This window comes from Haemaphysalis longicornis, unplaced genomic scaffold, assembly GCF_048455015.1.
Source record: "Haemaphysalis longicornis isolate Haplotype H1 unplaced genomic scaffold, Haemaphysalis longicornis Haplotype H1 scaffold_12, whole genome shotgun sequence".
In the NCBI taxonomy this organism is placed as follows: domain Eukaryota; kingdom Metazoa; phylum Arthropoda; class Arachnida; order Ixodida; family Ixodidae; genus Haemaphysalis; species Haemaphysalis longicornis.
In genome coordinates, this window is record NW_027526225.1 from 35406308 (window position 1) to 35424718 (window position 18411).

The 18411-nt window shown below is 45.7% G+C and overlaps 1 protein-coding gene across 1 annotated transcript in view; it reads left to right on the top strand.

Annotated features, from left to right (window-relative positions):
* Positions 1–18411, top strand: part of LOC144161555 (receptor-type tyrosine-protein phosphatase T-like) — a 203497-nt gene that overhangs the window by 42252 nt on the left and 142834 nt on the right. Inside the window, exons 7-10 of the mRNA XM_077692208.1 lie at positions 3600–3752; positions 14308–14441; positions 16309–16492; positions 16561–16631. Of these exons, the coding sequence (XP_077548334.1) occupies positions 3600–3752; positions 14308–14441; positions 16309–16492; positions 16561–16631 (542 nt within the window). The remainder of the gene's footprint in view (positions 1–3599; positions 3753–14307; positions 14442–16308; positions 16493–16560; positions 16632–18411) is intronic.

The following is an 18411-nucleotide window of genomic DNA, read 5'->3' on the forward strand; positions in this document are numbered from 1 at the left end:
TATGGGGGTGTGCGTACATAAGAATTTAATGGCGTGAAAGGAAGTCAGAAGGGAAGTGTTGCCATTCCGCCGTGGTTGACACTAAGATGAAGAAGTGATAGCTAAGGAACGTAAAAAGAATTACGTAGAGCGTTGTTATTGGAAGGGCTGCTTTTGACCCTTAGCATGCCGACCATGCTAAGGGTCACCAGAGATGAGTCATAAATTTCCTTCCCAGCTCCGTATGTGCCGCTAGGTTATGTCATTGCCACGCGTGACAAAAAACCTTCGGCCCCCTGGTTACCGATTGCGGCCTCCGTTTGTATCTTCTTGCACGGCTTCCCCGAAGCAAGCGGAGAAATTTTCGGTGTTATTATCAAACCCGAAGCCGCCGCTGCAGATGTAGTCTCTCTTGTTTGCACCTGTATTGACGTGCGTGTATTAAATTCTATCCCTCTGCTCTGGGTGATAGCTACCACTGTTGTGAATAATTTGCTCTGGGCTGCCTCTTTTCCCCACCCTTGCAAAGGTACAAACGACTGCAGACTGTCAAAATCAGTTTATTAGCCCCAAACCCTCTTATTATACTAGCCAAACATCATAATAAATCTTCCGCTAAATTCACTGCTCAGATTGGTGCAATTGCTCGCGACTGTAGCGCCACCAACCGGCTAGCTGAAGTTCGTACTTTCTTTATCTCCCATGTCTCCCTGGCATTTTCGTCTTGTTTCTATTGGTTCTAGCTTTTGGGGTATTTTTGTCCTCTGTATTTTGTCAAGTTTATTTTTGCCTTGCTATACTCATTGAGCTTTTGCACATACTTTCTGTGTTATTCTTCTTAACTTCTAACGCGTACCGTATAAACCGGATTATAGGTCGACCCGGTATATAGGTCGACCCCCTACCTTGAGGTGGGAAAAGTTGACAAAGAAAATAATTTAGCACAGAAGCGCACTCACAATGTCTATATTTATTTTCGACGCCCGTCCGTCACTGCCACTCACTATGCCTGCCGAAGTCACTCGTCCGAGCTCTCAGAGTCGTCCGAAGATGACTGCCTCGCACTGTCATCTTCCATGCCATCAGGCGTGTTGCTGATGGAGCACTTCCTGAACGCTCGTGTAACCATGTCGTCGGGCCGCGACTGCCCAGAGAAGGACACCCAGCTTGACACGGTCGCAACCAGCCCGTATAGGTCTTTTTGTTGTCGCAGGCTATCCACTCTTTGTACAGTTCGCGGAGCCGGTCCGCGCATGGCCTCCGGAGCGATCGTGAGCGCAGTTCCCGGACGAAGTCCGACACTTTGTTCTCCAACTCGGGGTGCACAGCTTTACGTCCACAGAACGATCGGTTTCGGGGGTTGCACGCGCACAGCTTAGCTTTCTGGCTCCGCCAGTGTCGCACACTTTTCTCTGAAACGCCTAACTGGCGTTACGCCGCCATATTCTTATTCTGCTCGGTGACTCAATCGTCGTCAGCTTAAACGCCGCGGTGAACTGGCGTCGACTGCCGCCACTCATCTCGGAACAGAGACGTACAGAAATTTACACACGCACGCGTAATAGACGAGTAAAAGACGAAAAACCAGTGAAAAGCGAAGTCAAATAAAGGCCTGATAGAGCGAGAGAGCAGTCCGACACGAATGACGATTGGCGACGGACTACGCTTGCACATTGTTGCCAGACAACGATTTACATTCTGCCAATGACCGCTATATAAGACGAGGGGTGACTTTTGTGCGGATGTTTTTGGAAAAAAACTCGACCTATATTCCTGTTTATACGGTAGCTTTGAGGGCCCCGTCTCGCTGCAAAGCAAGCGCCGTCGACGGAGTTTACCGCGGAGAAAATTGCTGTATCGCCGCCTTGCGGTGCAATCCAAAACCAGTCGGCAAGCCTTCACTAACCAAGCAAAGAAAAACCTAATTTGGGTTCCTGTGGCACTTGCAGCCGGGTCTCCGAGGCAGTTGCCGAGTGCGTCACTACTCTATTAACCCGACAGAGGGGAACAAGAGAGCCCGGTTTGCGCAGCCTGACAAGTGAACGTGACAGCACGTGGGTATAACAGGGGCACGATGCCACGGAGTGCTCGGTGCGAAGTGTGGCCAGTGTTTCCGTCGATGTAACTCGGCCAGAAAACAAGAAACGACCGAGTTGAAAAACACACGAATAGGATGTTGCACCAAAGACATTTACGCTTTAGCCTTCATTTTCGCTTTCAAAGTGCTCACAACACGCTAATGAAGAAAGAAAGACGACATGCCGCTCTCTTTCCTCACCCCTATGTGTTGAGCGCTTTCGGCACCAACATGACTAGTCACCAACTATCCCAACTGCCCGTTATGCTTTCGCCTATAAAGCACGTCAGTGGTCTAAAGTACCGCGCATTTTGCCTCGATTTGTCTCCCCTTTGAATGGCATACGTTGGTCGACGTCGTAAATCTCACGGTAGGTGCCTTCAGTCGTCAGCGCGCGGTACAGAAGCGAACGCCGAGGCGTTTGTTTTCTCTCCAAACGTGGTTCCCCCAATGGCGCTCGTAAATTTCTATCCCCCGAACCGCAGGGCGCTGCCCCAAAAGATGGAGCACAAACAAGAGCGGAAGTTTGTCGCCGCCCGGAAATTTTCAACAGCGGAGCTGCTTCGGGCTCGGTCCGGTGGCGTTCGCAAAAATTTACCCAGCAAAAATGCCAAGCACACGTGCGCATGCGCCGCTTAAAGAGCGCCCGGCTTCGGCAAGCTCGACCCTCGAGAACACTCTGCCAATGTTCTTGGCACAATCTCTCGCGTGCTGTTCTCCTCGCCAGTTAATGTGTATTTGATGTTCGTGGGCGCCTGAAGTGGCGAGCACAGAACGGCTCCCGCTACAGACGCCGAGCTCGCGAAGCGGGTTGCCGCGAGTTCTAGCACGTGCTAAAGCGGTCTCCTTCGGGGCAGATGTAAAAGGCTGCTTATGAAACGATCCGGGCCTGCCAGACATGGAGTGTTTTGAGCGGCAAGTTCGGAAATCCATTTGCGGTGCAACAGCCGGGTCTCTGACTAAGGGAGAGGGGCCACCAGCTATGCTGTTTCTGTAGCTAAAAAATTAATCGGCGCGACAACAGGGACTAAGAAACACCTAACACAAAACACGGTGCCGACTTCGACACCGTGCTGTGTGTTACCTGTTTCTTCGTCCCTGTTTTAGCGCCGATTAGTTTTTTAGCAGTATGTACCAACTCGCCCACATCAAGATTTTGTTTCTTTAGCCCTGCCCCGTTAGTGCATGCTGCGTCAGTATTTTTTTTATATATATACGATGCGAACAGGGCCATATAACTCTATCACTTTGCACGTTTAGAGGCAAAGTTTAGGCTTCTTTAATATGTTTTCTTCTCTGCTTTTATTGCTCGCTTTATCCGTTAATTCTTTTGGTTACTTATTTTAGTTTTACTACATTGTGCGGGTGCATGCTTCGTGCATATGTTTCAACCTAGACGACCAACCGAGCTACACCAAAACACGATAGTCTGTGTTTATCTATATCCAGCCTTTGAAGATGTGTACTCCACTCATCTCTATATTTCAGAAAAGGAATACATTTTCCTCCCTTTGCCTCTCTCTTTCTCCCCATGACGTCACAGCTTGTCCGCCAAATTTCTACGGAGCAGACTGCAAACAAAGTAGAAAATGCTTCTGCAAGACAAAGCAGTTCTGCGACATCTACACTGGCACCTGTCGCCAAGACAACGGGACATGCCTCCAAGGCTGGAAAAATGGCCCTTACTGCAACACAAGTAAGTTGCAATAATTATTCGCCGGTTAAATAATCCATCACCAGGAAATGATCTGGCATCCTTGTTGTAGTGGTTGGCCGTCACCTCCAATGACTTCCCAAGGTAAATTTTGGCCCTCAGTCACGAGCAACTGTAGTGCACCTGTCAACACGAGGCGGTGAGAACAGCGATACAGCAGAGGATGCTGAGAATCTCTGTGCCCGGACAGGAAGTTGACCCTGGCAACGTTCAACGAATGCACTTTGTCTAGTGAGGGAAGCCTAGGTGTACTAGCAGAGGCACTCTCTGACGTTATGTGGGATATCATCCGGTTAAGCAAACTTAAAAGAACAGGTGAGTGCTTCATGGAGCTGAGTCGCAGACATATTTTATGCCACACAGAAAAACAAAAGAAAAAACACGGGGTGCGATTCTTAATCTACAGAGAAATAGTAGGGAACGTGGAAGAATTCTTCAGCATTAACGAGAGCCGCAGCCGCTGAATTCAAGCTAAACAAGCGATACAGATAAAAGATAGTACATGCCTATGCGCAAACAACAGCTACAATGATGAAGCCGTAGAAAATTTCTACGAGGACATAGAATCAGCTATCAAGAACGGAACAACGCAGTTAGTGATTGTGGTGGCAGACTTCAACGCAAAAGTCGTTGAGAAGAAAATAGCAGAACCGTTCGTGGGAACATTGGAATACACAACCGAAACAGTTGAGGAGATACACAGGGGAAATTTGCGGATAGAATTCCCCTGCGGCTAAGGAACACATTTTTCCTACAAACGAAAGAATAGGAAATGGACAAGGGAAAGCACCGATGGTACAATAAAAAACGACATTGAGTTCACTTGAAGGGACAATCCAGGTATTCTGCAGGACGTAGAGGTACTAGTAAGCTTAGGATCAGCGATCACAGGGTGGTTAGATGCAAGCTCAGACTATGTCGTAAAAGAGAAACAAGGAAACCAGTGAAAAATAACCAACCCAGCAAGTAGTCAGTCAGTCCCATGATGAAGAAGTTTAAAAAAACTCTTCAAAAGAAATTTCTGCTTCTAAATGAGAACCAGCATGGTATAGGCAGGCTAATACACAACATAATAATCGTAATCACCGAATCTGCAGCAGCTGTGGCCGAACCAGCATGTAGTAAACACACGGGAAAACTAACGATCACAACTAAGAAACTAATTGCAAAACGCAAGAACCTGACAGTGTCAAGTACGGTGGATAAATTTGAGTTGGAACAGCTGCCGAAATTCATTAGCAGAAGTAAAACAAACGATATTCGTGCATATAACATGGCAGTGATCAAAAAAGCGCTGTAAATCGGAGGAAGCTTTAAAGCAACTAAGAGGAAGCTGTCATAAAAAAAATGCACGCACTCACAGACAAGCAGGGTAGCACCACGGACAACATGGACGAGAGAATGAAGGTAGCAGAACAATTCTGCACCAGACTATATGCCAGCGACGTTGACCACGGGAAACTACTGAGTGTACAAGCTTAAAGGCCAACTGCACTCAAAATTTTTTTTTGTCCAAATAAGTAGTCTATGCTCTTAAAACCTCCACGGCGAAATCGTTAGCTTCTTAATCACAGAGAGCGCTAGGTACCGCCGTTCAAAGTACCTCCGAGCAGACGACGTTTGCACCTGGCGGAGAGTGGCCGTAACAAGTTCCGAGCGGCCTGTGACGGAGGTTAGGGAACCTGTCCCGTGAAGCTCGCGCTTCTCCGGCGACTTGCAGGGCGCTCCGCCGGGCGCAGGGATGCGTTCGCCCGGGGTTTCTCTGCTACACCAGCGCGCTGTACCGGCGTCGCCATCAAGTCTTTAAAATAACCACATAGGCAGTAATATCCCCTATTTTTCTCAATGCAAAAAAAAATGATTAGAAGCCTAAACCTATTCAGGCGCTTGCGAACGTGTTGGAGTTAGCAAAACTCTTTTTACTTGAAAATAATATTTTTACTCAAAGAAAAAAATAGCGCGAAAGGAGCACTTGCCTTACATTTGTCATTCCTATTGCATTTACCACAGAAAAAAAAGATATATTATAAATTATTGACCACTTACAGTTCCGCGTCCAATATTGGCCTAATTTGGGCTGGCCCAATGCCACCTCTATCCTTTAGACATTTCCAAAAGTTTTAGTACCCAAATAGAGTCCTTGTACACCCGGCTATAAACATTTAGGCGACTTTTGTCTCCCTAGCTAAGTGAACCAAAACAGCCTTTCTCGTTGTAACAAATACCTCCGCAGAAATATTGACCGTCGTATTTGGGAAGTGCGAAAACTAAACTGCTCCTCTCCTAAAGAATAGATTGTATTTTTGTTCGATTCTCAAGCGAAGTATTTACTTTGAGCGTTAGATTTAGTTTATTTGAAAGTAAAACGTTTTCAACAGTACCTGCCTCTGGTTAAAGTAGAAAACAGCGGTAGATAGGAAGTGTTTTAGGGTTTTAGTGCGTCAATTAGCCTTGGAGGCGGGCTTATAGTTTCACATCCCTTTTATAATTCGATTCTCGATGTGCACACAGAGAAAAAAATACTGGGCCGATATTCACGAAGCTGTTTGCATGTAATGTATAGTAGAAATAGTGATTTATCTCCGCCCGCGTGCGATTTGTTCCCTTCGGAGACGGCGACGTGATAGCCGAGGGGTCAGCTATAATAAAAGCTGCTTTTCGATATCGTATACGAGCAAATAGCTTTGTAAATCAGGGTCCGTTTTCTACTTGCAATGCAAATATTGCTATTCCGGCAGTTATTATGATGGAAAAAATTACTGTCGGCGGTGTACTTCATCTGGATTGATAGAAACGGGATGCCGGAATCGCGCCCAACTCCATTATCATGGGCAAACGTTTGAGGAAGTTCTTCGGTGGAAATAAAAAAAATTCACAGCATATCCACGGGGTGAATGATGATGAGTGGGCGAAGCTCCTAACGGGAAATCATCGGTAAAACCGTGACTCTTCAGTGAAAGTTCGCCCACTAAATCTGTGTCCGAACGTAACGTCTAGAAAGTCTCGCTTAAACCGCGCGTCGGCACGTTGGGGCTGAGCTCGCCTGATGCGTTTTGCAGACGCCTCACTGCATCGGGGTCTGCCTGCCGATACGCGCGCTTTCTCGCCGCTTCCCGTTCTCTGACGTTTTGGAGATCCTCTTCGCGCCGCAGCCGTGCCGCTTCGCGTACGGCAGGGTCCTCGCGCCATTGCCGTGACGCTTGGGCCTCTCGTTCTCGAACGCTGGGATCTTGGCGGCGTCGTCGCGCAGCCAGACGACACGCTTCGGCCTCCCGCTCTCGTACGGCAGGATCTTGGCGGCGGCGTCGCGCAGCTTCACGGAGCGCTTCTGCCTCGCGGGCTCGCACATCTGCAGCCTTATCCATCGGGCGACTCCGAGCGCGCGCCAACAGCGAACGGATTTTATTACAACGCTCCCCGCCATCTAGTAAACAATCCAAGAACTAAACTAGAGGTAGCCACGCCATCTAGTAAACAATCCAAGCGCATATTTTCATCATATACAAGTACCGCCATCTAGTAAACAATCCAAGAACTAAACTAGAGGTAGCCACGCCATCTAGTAAACAATCCAAGAACTAAACTAGAGGTGGCTACATACGTATGTCGAAAATGGACAGACCCACGCCTTAAGGAGCTTCGCCCCTAAAAGCGAAACGCGGCACTACCTGCGCATTTGAAGGAGGCTCTGAGCTGCCGCCGGCTCAGGCGCGGTCGCTTCCGTTCCCTCACGTACGTCACGTCCGGCCGCCGCTATGACCGCCTTTTCTATTCAGTTTCGGTTCCGAAAACGCGAATGTCGCGAGCCGCTTGCGTCGCGCGCGTTGATCTTTGAAGCGCAGTATTTTGCATTTCGCACCATTTTTATGTGAACTGTTGGGTGACATTATTTTTACGTTGTCGAAAATTTGAGTGCAGTTGGCCGTTAACTTGAGGTGTACCACTAGTAAATAAAGAAGCAGTAGGAAAGGCTCTCAAAGGCAGGAAAAGAAGGAAAGCTGAAGATGAGGATGGCGTACCAGGGCTCTTCAGAAAGAGGAAGAGTTACTGTACCGGAAAAATTTGCTGCACTATTTTCGGTATCCTTGAAGGCTCAAACAGTGCCTATAGCCTGGAACAACGACAGCATTATTCTGTTTCAATAAAAAAGAAGATACCAACGACCCTTAGAAAATACAGACCCATCAGCCTAGTCTCAGTGGTTAACAAGCTGTTTATCAGCGTTATAGTTAGTGGAAAGGTGACAGCTTGGATTCTGAACAACCCTGAAAGCGGGCTGGGTTTAGGAAAGGGATTACCTCCATGGATCACGTCCATGTTGTCAATCACGTGATATAAAAATCCGCAGAATGCCCTAAAGCTCTTTACATGGCATTTATAGACAATGAGAAAGCGTTTGTCTCAGTACACACTGCTGCTATGTTAAAATCATAAACAGATTAGGAATAGCAGAGACCTACATAAGACTTCTAGACTACACATATAAAGGATGTAACAGCAGGATACCACTTCAAACGCAAAGCGATAAATTCCCGATTCAAAAAGCAGTAGGACAGAGAGATACCATTTCGCCAAAACTGTTCACAGCATGTCTGGATGGGGTATTCAAAAAGCTTGACGGGGTAAACACAGGATTAAGGAATGAAAACACACCGGAGCAGTGTTCGAAGTGTTAAAGGACCAAGGAATAGACGAGAACTGTATACGACTCCTAGACATATATGAGTTATGTACGGGCAGGATAATACTTCTGAAGCAAAGCGAAAAGTTCCCGATCCAAAGGGTGTGCGACAGGGAGATAACATTTCAGCAAATTAGTTCACAGCATGTCTGGAGGGCGTATTAATGAAGCTTGACTGGGAAAGCGCCAGTTAATGGATAAATGGGGAATACGTGAGTCATCTCTGGTTTGCATACGACATAGTCTTCCTCAGTGAATCGGCAGAACAACTGCAAAAAATGATTCAGATCTTCAATCAGGAAGCATCGCCGTAGGGTTAAAAATTACTACGAATAAATCTAAACTAATGATAAATAGGCATGCTGTAAGCGCCCTCTTGAGCATAGGTAGCAAAACACTAGAACAAGTAGAAAAATATAAGTAACTCTTTCAGGACGTCTGTGTGATCCCAACCACGAGAAAAAAATCCGGCCCAGAATAGGAATAGGTTAGGGCGCACTCGGCAGGCACTCACAAATAAGGAACAGTAAGCAACCTCTATCCCTAAGAAGAAAAGTATTCACCCAATGCGTTCTACCGGTGATGACATACGGAGCGGGAACTCGGCGCCTTACTAGACAACTGGAAAGAAAACTTACCTCTGAGAAAAGAGCCATAGAGCAAATAATAATAGGCGTAACACTGCATCAGGGAGCACACTCGAGTAGAAGATATGAATAGTTCAAATTAACAAGAATAAATGGACTTGGGATGGCCGTGTACTCAGACGAACTGAACACAGGTGAACCACGAGTATCGGACTAGAAGAAGGGGAAGGTGAGTAACTCCATGGAAAGACGAAATGCGAACCTTTAAAGGCCAATACTGAACTCGGGCACCGCAGGACGGGAGCGGGTGGGGGTGAGTGGGAGAAGCCTTCGTTCTGCAGTGGACATAAATATGCTGTTGATGACGATTCTCAAGATGCCTACTTTACATTGCGAGCTACAAAGCCTTCACCAGACCGTTGTCTCTGTTGCCAGATTCAGTTTTTTAGACTTTTTTTCTTTCTACACACCCTGCAGTGTGTGTAATCGCGGTAACCTGCGTGTACCGCGGTAATCTGCGTGTACACCCACGATGAAGATGTGGAATTCAAAACACCGCTGCCCTTATACATTTTCCGATAATTTTTTTGGCACGCTACCATTGGATGTGGTGTTTATCTGGTAGCAGCAAAGACCTGTCCGCACGAACGGAAGCATCTAATTAAATTTCTGCGACGTAAATGAAGAACACCTATAAAAAATTCTGTGGCGTAAAACCAGAGCATTGAAGATATAGGTTATTCTCGTAATGCTGAGGGTATAATTGACTCCTTCGGAAGTACCGTTTGTCAGATATTAAGACTTATTAGACTTATTCCGGGCTTCAGAGGAGAAATCGGCCATCCACCTGCACGCTCATTACCTGCTGGCTATTAGCTAAGTCCCTATTCTTTAAATGGGCCATGAAGGAAATAAGGAGAGCATTAAAATACCTATAAGGAAGGGCGTCAGGCAAGGAGACAAAATCTCTCCAATGTTACTCACAGCATTTTTACAAGAGGCATTCAGAACATTGGATTGGGAACAGATGGGCGCAAGGGTTAAGGGAGAGTAGAAGAAGAAGAAGAAGTTTATTAAAATGCAGTAGGCAAGTGTTACAACAGTACAAAATTTTACAGACAAGGGTCCCAAAGTCGAAGACTGTACCGGGACCGTCGATAAGTTAACAACAGGGGTAATCACTGATAAATTTCAGGCAGCAAACAATAAACAGCGACAAGCAATTATGATCCGAAACAACAATAAATAGTAGAAAAAATTTCAATTGGAAATGTATGGCAATTGCAACATAAAAAGAACTACAACATTTTGAGGAAACCATAGAAGCAGAAAAAGCACGAGGTAGGTGTACAAGGTCGTCTTATCAATTATACAATGGGAAAGACTAACAAGGAAAAGAATAAGCGATAGAAACACAATTAATAAGACAACAGATGGTTTTTCAAGGATGATTTAAATGAAGACATGCATTTAGTGGATTTAACAGCAGCTGGTAGACTATTCCAAATTGATATGGCTGTGAAAGTTGAAGTCATTTTGCCGTAATTAGTTAAAACACGTGGTACCTCATTAACCTCAGATTTGCTGATGACGCTGCCCGGCTAAGTCACTCGGGGGACTAATTGCAAAATATGCTTACCGCACTGGATGAGAAGAGTAGAATCGTGGTGCTGAAAATTAACATGCAGAAAACTAAAGTAGTAATGCTCAATAACGCCGGGGGAGCACAGCGGTTTGAGATAAGTGGTGAGGCAGTGGAAGTTGGAAGCGAATATATCTACTTCGGCCAAGTAATGACCCCGGATCCCAACCATGAGGCAGACATAACTAGAGGGATAAGAATGGGGTGGAGCGCATTCGGCAGGCATTCTGAGTTAATAAATGGCAGCCTGGCATTGTTCCTAAATGGGAAAGTGTATAACAGCTGCATGTTACCGGTTCTGCCCTACGGGGCAGAAAGTTGGAGGATCAGTGAAAGGGTTCAACTTATATTGAAGACGACTCAGTGGGCAACGCAACGGAAGATTACAGCTGTCACGTTAACGGATAAGAAGAGAGCGGAGTGGGTCAGGGAACAAACGCGTGTTAAGGACACATTACAAGAAATTAAGAAGAAATAGGCGTGCGCCGGGCTTATAATGCGAAACCAAGATAACCGTTGGTCATTAAGGGTAACAGAGTGGATTCCAGCGAAGGCAAGCGTGGCAAGGGGGCGGCCGAAAGTTAGGTGGGCAAATGAGATCAAGAAGTTTTGGGGGGATAAATTGGTCGCAGTTAGCACAGGAACGCCGGGATAATTGGAGATCCTTGGGAGAGACCCTTGCCCTGCCGTGAGGGTAGACAGGCTGGTGATGATGATGAGGATGATGAGGAAAGAAAATAAAACGTTGTTCAATTTTTAAAAAGTGGCTTTTAATAACTATATTAGCTCTATTTCAGCCGCTGCACGCGTTTTTTACCTGAACATTAGAAAATACTAAGAAAGCAAGTTTTGAAACTCGCGCTGCAGTTACGTCACCAGTGACTAAGTAGCGGCACCACAAACGCAATAGAGGGAAACAATAAGAACATAGTTATCGGTTTCTTAACTTCGCGTTAGTATTCAAGTGATAGGATGAAACGAATGTAGAGACCCTGATGCATTCGTCGATGCATGTATCTTGGCGGCGGCTTAGGAGGACGGCCTCCAATCACACTAACAACATTCTGTGACGTCTCAGAGAAATTTCCAGGAAGGGGCTGGAGATTTGCCCCTTCGTCACATGTTTTCTTTGAAGCCTACTTCTTGGAAGTTATCGACAAAAGTTTGTTAGATATTGAACCAAACAGCCTTTATGTTTAAACAATGCTGTTTGTATTTTGACTTCATGGTGCCTTTAATTCCGCTGTAATGGGGAAGTGGTGAAGGCGGACTGGGTTTGCCAGAGTTAATTCAGTTCGCCTTCACCAAATTAAAGTGATACCATGAATCTCTTTTCTAGGGCAGATGCTACAATATCAATAGAAGTGACCTGTCTGCGTGACAAGCACTTTGTTTATTTTAGTGTGAAAACGCGGCCGCCTGCCAATCTGGATTTTTCCTTTGTACGTAGCCTCGCCTCAGCGACTGAATAAAAAATACTTGTACATGTGAAGCCATTACAATTCACATGGTTCTTCCCAATTGCTTTTCTGTGCGCCTCAAAATCACGAAACTTATGTTTGTTTATAAGGATGAGGAAGTATGCGGTAACTTTTACGGATATAGCGAAGCTAGCCACGGCAACGGATGATTCAGAACGTTGGGTTTAAAGCGGCGAAGCTACAACTTGGCTGTGAGGCTCGCCGTAGTGGGGGGTTCCAAATTAATTTTCAGCACCTGAGAATCTTCAACATGCTCCGAGATCTCTAAGCCTTTCACTTCGATGTCAAAGCTGTCGGAAGTGCAAAGCAGTGATTCGCCATAATGGCTGGTGGCGCTGTTATCCGCTCACAGCTACCACCTATCGCGCTCTCCGCCGCCCTGTTTCACTTCTGTTTTCATAAATATGCAATTCAAACTTCCCGCCTTCGCAGTGCTCGTGCACCCCCCGCCTGAAACGGCACCAGCGACAGTTCTGTTCGTTATGTGGTTGCCTCAATTTCGTACGCTGGAGCTGTTTTGTGTGATTTCAAACACGTAAAATGCGCGGCTAAACGTCTTTCTGCGGAATTCCTAACCCGCAATTTTTTTTGCGTGGTGGCTTTTTTTCCTTGCTATCGTAAAAACCAACCCAACGAGCGTTTTTAACTAAATGAACGCGGGAGCTGGCCGGTACTAACGGATATTTCGCCTCAAATGAGACTGCAGTTTTCTTTGCACTAAACAAAGGTGAGATGTAGGACAGGCGCCAGCGGTTCACGAGTTTCGAACGGTTTTGACTATCTAAACAGCGTAGTTTTCGAAGCTCGGCGTGACTTCATGACAACGGGACAGCAGGCTCTACTTGGGTACGTTATCTCGCTGCGCCGCCTGATTCCGGCAGTCGCATGGACCGTTAGCGAGCTACGACGACAAGGCGAGCCCATAAAGTTATCTGCCATTAAAACGGGACTTATTGCTTTTCGCCTCTATCTGAAAAGGAGACACCGCGTCCGGGATCCAATCCGCTTCCTTGTTCTCAGCAGCGCAACACTTCAGCTACTGAGCCACTACGATGGGCACAGCATTATCCCCCAAGACAGACTAGCATAGCAATACTAAGCATGACTATACAACGCCCGTTCAATCTTTTTAAACGTGCGTATACCTCAGTTCTTTTTTCTCAAAGATTAAAGCCTAGCTTGATTTTCAGCACTCAACGTGCGAAAGTATATGGCTGCCTTATATTGAAGCAGGGACGCGGAACTTCACGTCGCCGAATCACGGAACAGCCTAATTACTTCAACCGCTTGATCGTGGAGCAGTGGCTATTAAAAACGTCAGGTTCCTGTTGCACGGAACTGCCAAAAACGTTCATTAAAGAAACCTGCCACCTGTAATGCTCGAGGTCAGGTAAATTGAACCGGACCTTGTGTTTCGCAATAGCGTTTTGAGGCAGCCAAAAGCGCTGCTTTCAACGCAGTACTGTTTGACCATTTATTTTCGAATGCTTTAAACACCTCGCGAGTGAATAAATCACGACATCATTTGCAAAACATTATTATGAAGCTTTCTTCTCACTATGCATCCTGGAAGTTTTAGCCCCCCGGATATGAGTACCAGCCGCTTTATGCAACTCTGTCGGAATCTCTGGCACACCCTTCAGTACAACCGCAAGTGATAATACGATAGCCGCTGATAGCGATCGTGCTACTTCATCACTTCATTGGCTTCATCACTTTGATAGCAGCGGAGCTGTTGTATGTGGTGCTTTTTCGTCCGTCAGCTGAAGGTCGTGCCTCACGCAGGGGTAGGAGCAGGTTCCCAGGCCCGCCGGCGGCCTCGGTCGTTGGGTCTGGGAACCTCCTCGGCGGTGATTCTGAGACCGTCCGATAGAGCTCGCAGTTGTCACGCAGGTGCGGGTTCCTCTCCCTTCCGCTAAGAGAGGGAGCGGGAGGGGAGCCTTCCGCAGCTTACGTTTAATTGTTAATACCTTGGCGCGAACCATTATATTTGCGCGGCTAAGGCGCGGCCATTCTCTGGAGAGTTCCTGTGCATGTTCGAAACGACGCAAAAAAAAAAAAACACAGCTTCTCTGTTTCAGCAGATTTCTAACTGTCTAATACTGGGTTTATTTTTGTGTGATCAATCTTTTTATTAAAATTTCAGGCTATCCCCTCCTAAGGAGGCAACCTTTGGTAAGCGGAATAAGCGACAAAGAGGCGATTATTCAGTTTTATCCATGGACCAAGAATCGAGACGACGGCGAAGGACAGCCTAAAGAATACCGCATCGAGTTCAAGGTACGCCAACACCTGTTTTGAGGCAGCACATGGTGACATAAAATTCAAGACTCCATTCGCTGTTTCGTTACACATGGCTGCTTTTGAGCGGGCGCAACCTGTCGCGCCACTCATTCTAAAGCTTTTACGGAAACCCGCTCGCGGATGGGTTTATCCGCATAGGTGGCAGCCTCGATTTCCAACAACCCAGACAGCAGGTTGCGTCCGGACAAGCGGACACAACCATGGCTACATCCATGTTGTCAATGAAGTGATAGAAAAATCAGCAAAATACATTACACCCCTTTACAGGCCATTTATATGTTATCAGAAAGCGTTTGGCTCGATACACACCAAATCAGTCCTAAATACACTAAAAGACCAGGCAATAGAATGGACTTACGTAAGACTACTAGACGACAAATGTAAGGAATGCACTTCACAAGCAAAGTGATAAATTCCTGATCCGAAAGGAAGTAAGGCAGGGAGATACCATTTCGCCAGAACTATTCCCAGCATGTCTGGAGGGGGTACTTAGAAATATTGACTAGGAAGACATAGGATTAAGGATAAACGGGGAACACTTGAGCCAGTTCAGGTTTGCGAATGACATAGTCTTGCTGAGCGAGACTGCAGAATACATGCAAACGATGCTTGAGCAACTACTATCCGAAAACACGGTCATGGGGCTAAAATTATAGATTAAAAATTCAAAGTAACGAGGAATAAAAATGCCAAAAACGCTCTCTTCAGCTTAGGAAACGAAACGCTAAAAGACAAAACAGAATATAACTACCTCCGACAGAGGATTAGTACTGACCCGAACTATGAGAAATAAATGCGGCGCAGAATAGGTATGGGCTGGAGTGCTTTCGGCAAGCACTCCAAAATAATGAAAATTAAGCTACGTGTGTCACTCCAAAGAAAAACACACAACCAGTACATACTACCGGTTATGACTTACGGAGCTGAAACTTTTCGCTTTACTAAACAACTAGAATGCAAACTTATGTCGCCTCAACGGGCCATGGAACAAATAATGTTAGGAGTAACACTCAAGGACAGGAAACGAGTTACCTAACTAGAATAAGAGATATAGTTCAAATAAAGAAACAGAAACAGAAATGGATAATTAGGGCAATCGAATGGATGCCAAGCGAAGGGTCTAGAAGAGGGGAAAGTTCATTCATTTGAAGGAGGGATGAAATAAAGAAATTGGGGGAAAACTGTGGACTCGGGTAGCGCAAGAAAGGAGTGGTTAAAGGTCAATGGGAGAGGCCTTCGTCCTGCCGTGGACGACGCATGCTATACCCCCCCGGACACCTACCGTGGTGAACATTTTCTGCTTGGTAGTATCCATCAAGGCGTCGTGTAAGCGCGTGACAGTAATTTTCTACGCACGCTGAAAAGGTAAAGTATGCACCTGATACGCTTGTTAATTTACGTGGCGCTCTCCACTGACCACACGGCACTTACTTATTGGCGCGAATCTCATACGATTATCTTTTCATTCCGCCGTAAAAATGCATTTTCACTGTGGGTCATTTTCAGTCGCATTGAAAATGACAAGCTTGCGGGTAACAGACATTTGATTATCAATGCGGCAAGAAAGGTTTCGGCACCACGCTTGGCAAGGTTGGTTGTGAATATGGGACCTTCATAACAAAGAGAGCTTTTGGACATTACCAGATTCGAAGCTATTTTAACGCATTTAGTAAATGGGCCAGAAAAAGACCTAGGAAGGGTCACAACTGCCTGACTGCCGAAAGCTTTGAAACTGCTGAAGGTTGAATGGCTTCAACTTTTACAATGTATACTCGACACTTGCACTGGCCCCTTTTTTACTGCCTGCAAGGTGCGCTTAAAAGCCATTGTTATATGTACTCAGGTGGCTAACGAAACTTGGAGTACCCAGACCGTGACCGTGTTGCCCGAGAAACAAGTGTACAATCACACACTGACGGGGCTGCGAAGTGGGACGGACTACCAGGTTCGCGTTTTGGTCGTGGATACAGATGGAAACTACAGAGAGCATGGTGCCGTTGTTGCCATGTTCCGGACCGCCTGCGGGTGTAAGTAGCTCTTGTGGATGAACAAGGTCCTTGAAGCTGACAAATATTTATTGTGTTTGTTTTTTCAGCGCCAAAAATAGCACCCCACAACGTCACATTTGACAACAGCAGCACCTCTGAGATCGTGGTCAAGTGGAAAGTGAGTGTCTTAAAACAGCAAAAATGAACCTTGACGTTTCAGTACCAGCCATCTTTGTACCCTACAAAACCATTCAACATGAAAATTACCCAGCATTCAGCTTATCGAGCCCACACGTTAATTAACATGCGCTAATGAACTGTATCCTTGGGGCCTTCTCGCGCCCTTTCCCCTTCGAAGGTTACTTCCATGAAAAAGCCAACTCCAGATAGCAGATCTTAAAAAACCTTACTGCAAATTTCAAGAAAGGTATAAACCTACTTGCATAAGTTTAAATTGGGTCATGCAAGAGTGCTTATGGCAGACCGTAAAAACACGTTTGTTAAAATTCTCTAACATGATTTAAACGTAGACATTTTCCAGCAAAACTTTGATGTATTATTCGGTGGGCATTCGATAATGTTTACATGGGGGGAACTGAGAATACTCCACTCCTGAATATTAAGACGAAGATAATTTAGAGCGAACATATTAGAGATTAGAGATATTAGAAGATATTATAGCGAAGATATAGAGATATCTGCGAAGACCGTCGCAGGTATCTCTATACACCGTTTTAAACTGCTGAGCGAACACGGCTGGGACGTCATCGATGATTACTACATCGGAGTTAAGAAGATTAATGCATTCAGTGTTATGCTGGGGTAATTTTCTGCCGACATATTTCCATAAATACTTCGGGCTCCTTTTAAGATTGCTTTCTATGGACGTAATGTATGCAGCCCGATCACGATCATACAGTTTTTTACAGAGTGACCAGTACTATTTAAACTCTAACTTTCATTTTGTCTCCTCACTCTTTTTATCTTTCCTTTGGGCACGCTTTTTGCGTTTTAGTGCCGACCGGAGTTCACTCGAGAACCAGAAAAGATACTTCGAAGGTTTAGATTTCTTTAGTGGTATATATCTGCGCATTCCTTCTTGAAGTACTTTGGTTAATTCGCTGGTCTGAAAATTTGTGTCATTTGACGAGAGGATTGCCGACCAATCAAAATTCGACAAGTACTGGTAAAAACTAACGTAGTCCCCTGCAGCGAAACCATAGCGGGGGAATTCGGAAACCCGTGGCTTGGCCTTTTGCAGATCACTTTGAATAGGTAGTACTATAGATATGGGTGGATGGTAATTGTCCGGAGTAATCAAACCAGTAGGGCTTGATTTGACACTGAAGTTTTCGATGTTTGAAAAACAAAGGTCAAGTTAGCTCCCAGCGGAGTTCACAACGTGGTTTCACTGTTCAAGACCAGTAAATGAAATCAAGTCCAGTAAAGCTGAGGCCTTTTGAAGAACGTAGGGATTGTAACGAGAAATACAGAAATACTAAGGTTACCCCATTCTATTCCCGGCAAGGTAAAGTCACCAAGAATCACGATACGGTGTCTAGGATGAGAGTAAATTACATTTTCAATCGATGTTAAACAAGTTTGAAAAGAAAGCGGAGCTATTTTAGGAGCTAAGTAAAATTCACCAAGCAGGACGCGTTCGCCACCGATGCAACACAAGTCAACCCAGACAGACTCGTCCTCTGTCTCTAGGTCTGCGCGCCTCACGCATCGAATGAGCTATTGACGGCTATCGAGGCTCCCCCTCTCGTGCGTTTGAGGCCAGATGTGGCACGGTCACTTCGGAACACGTTGTTATAAGGGGGAAAGTAATCTTTTGACGAGATTATGAACTCGTCAAATAATAATATTAACAATACTAATAATGGTAATGTAGTAATAATAATATTACTAGTAGAACCACACGGGCTTTAACCGCAGTCCATATCGTCCTCTCT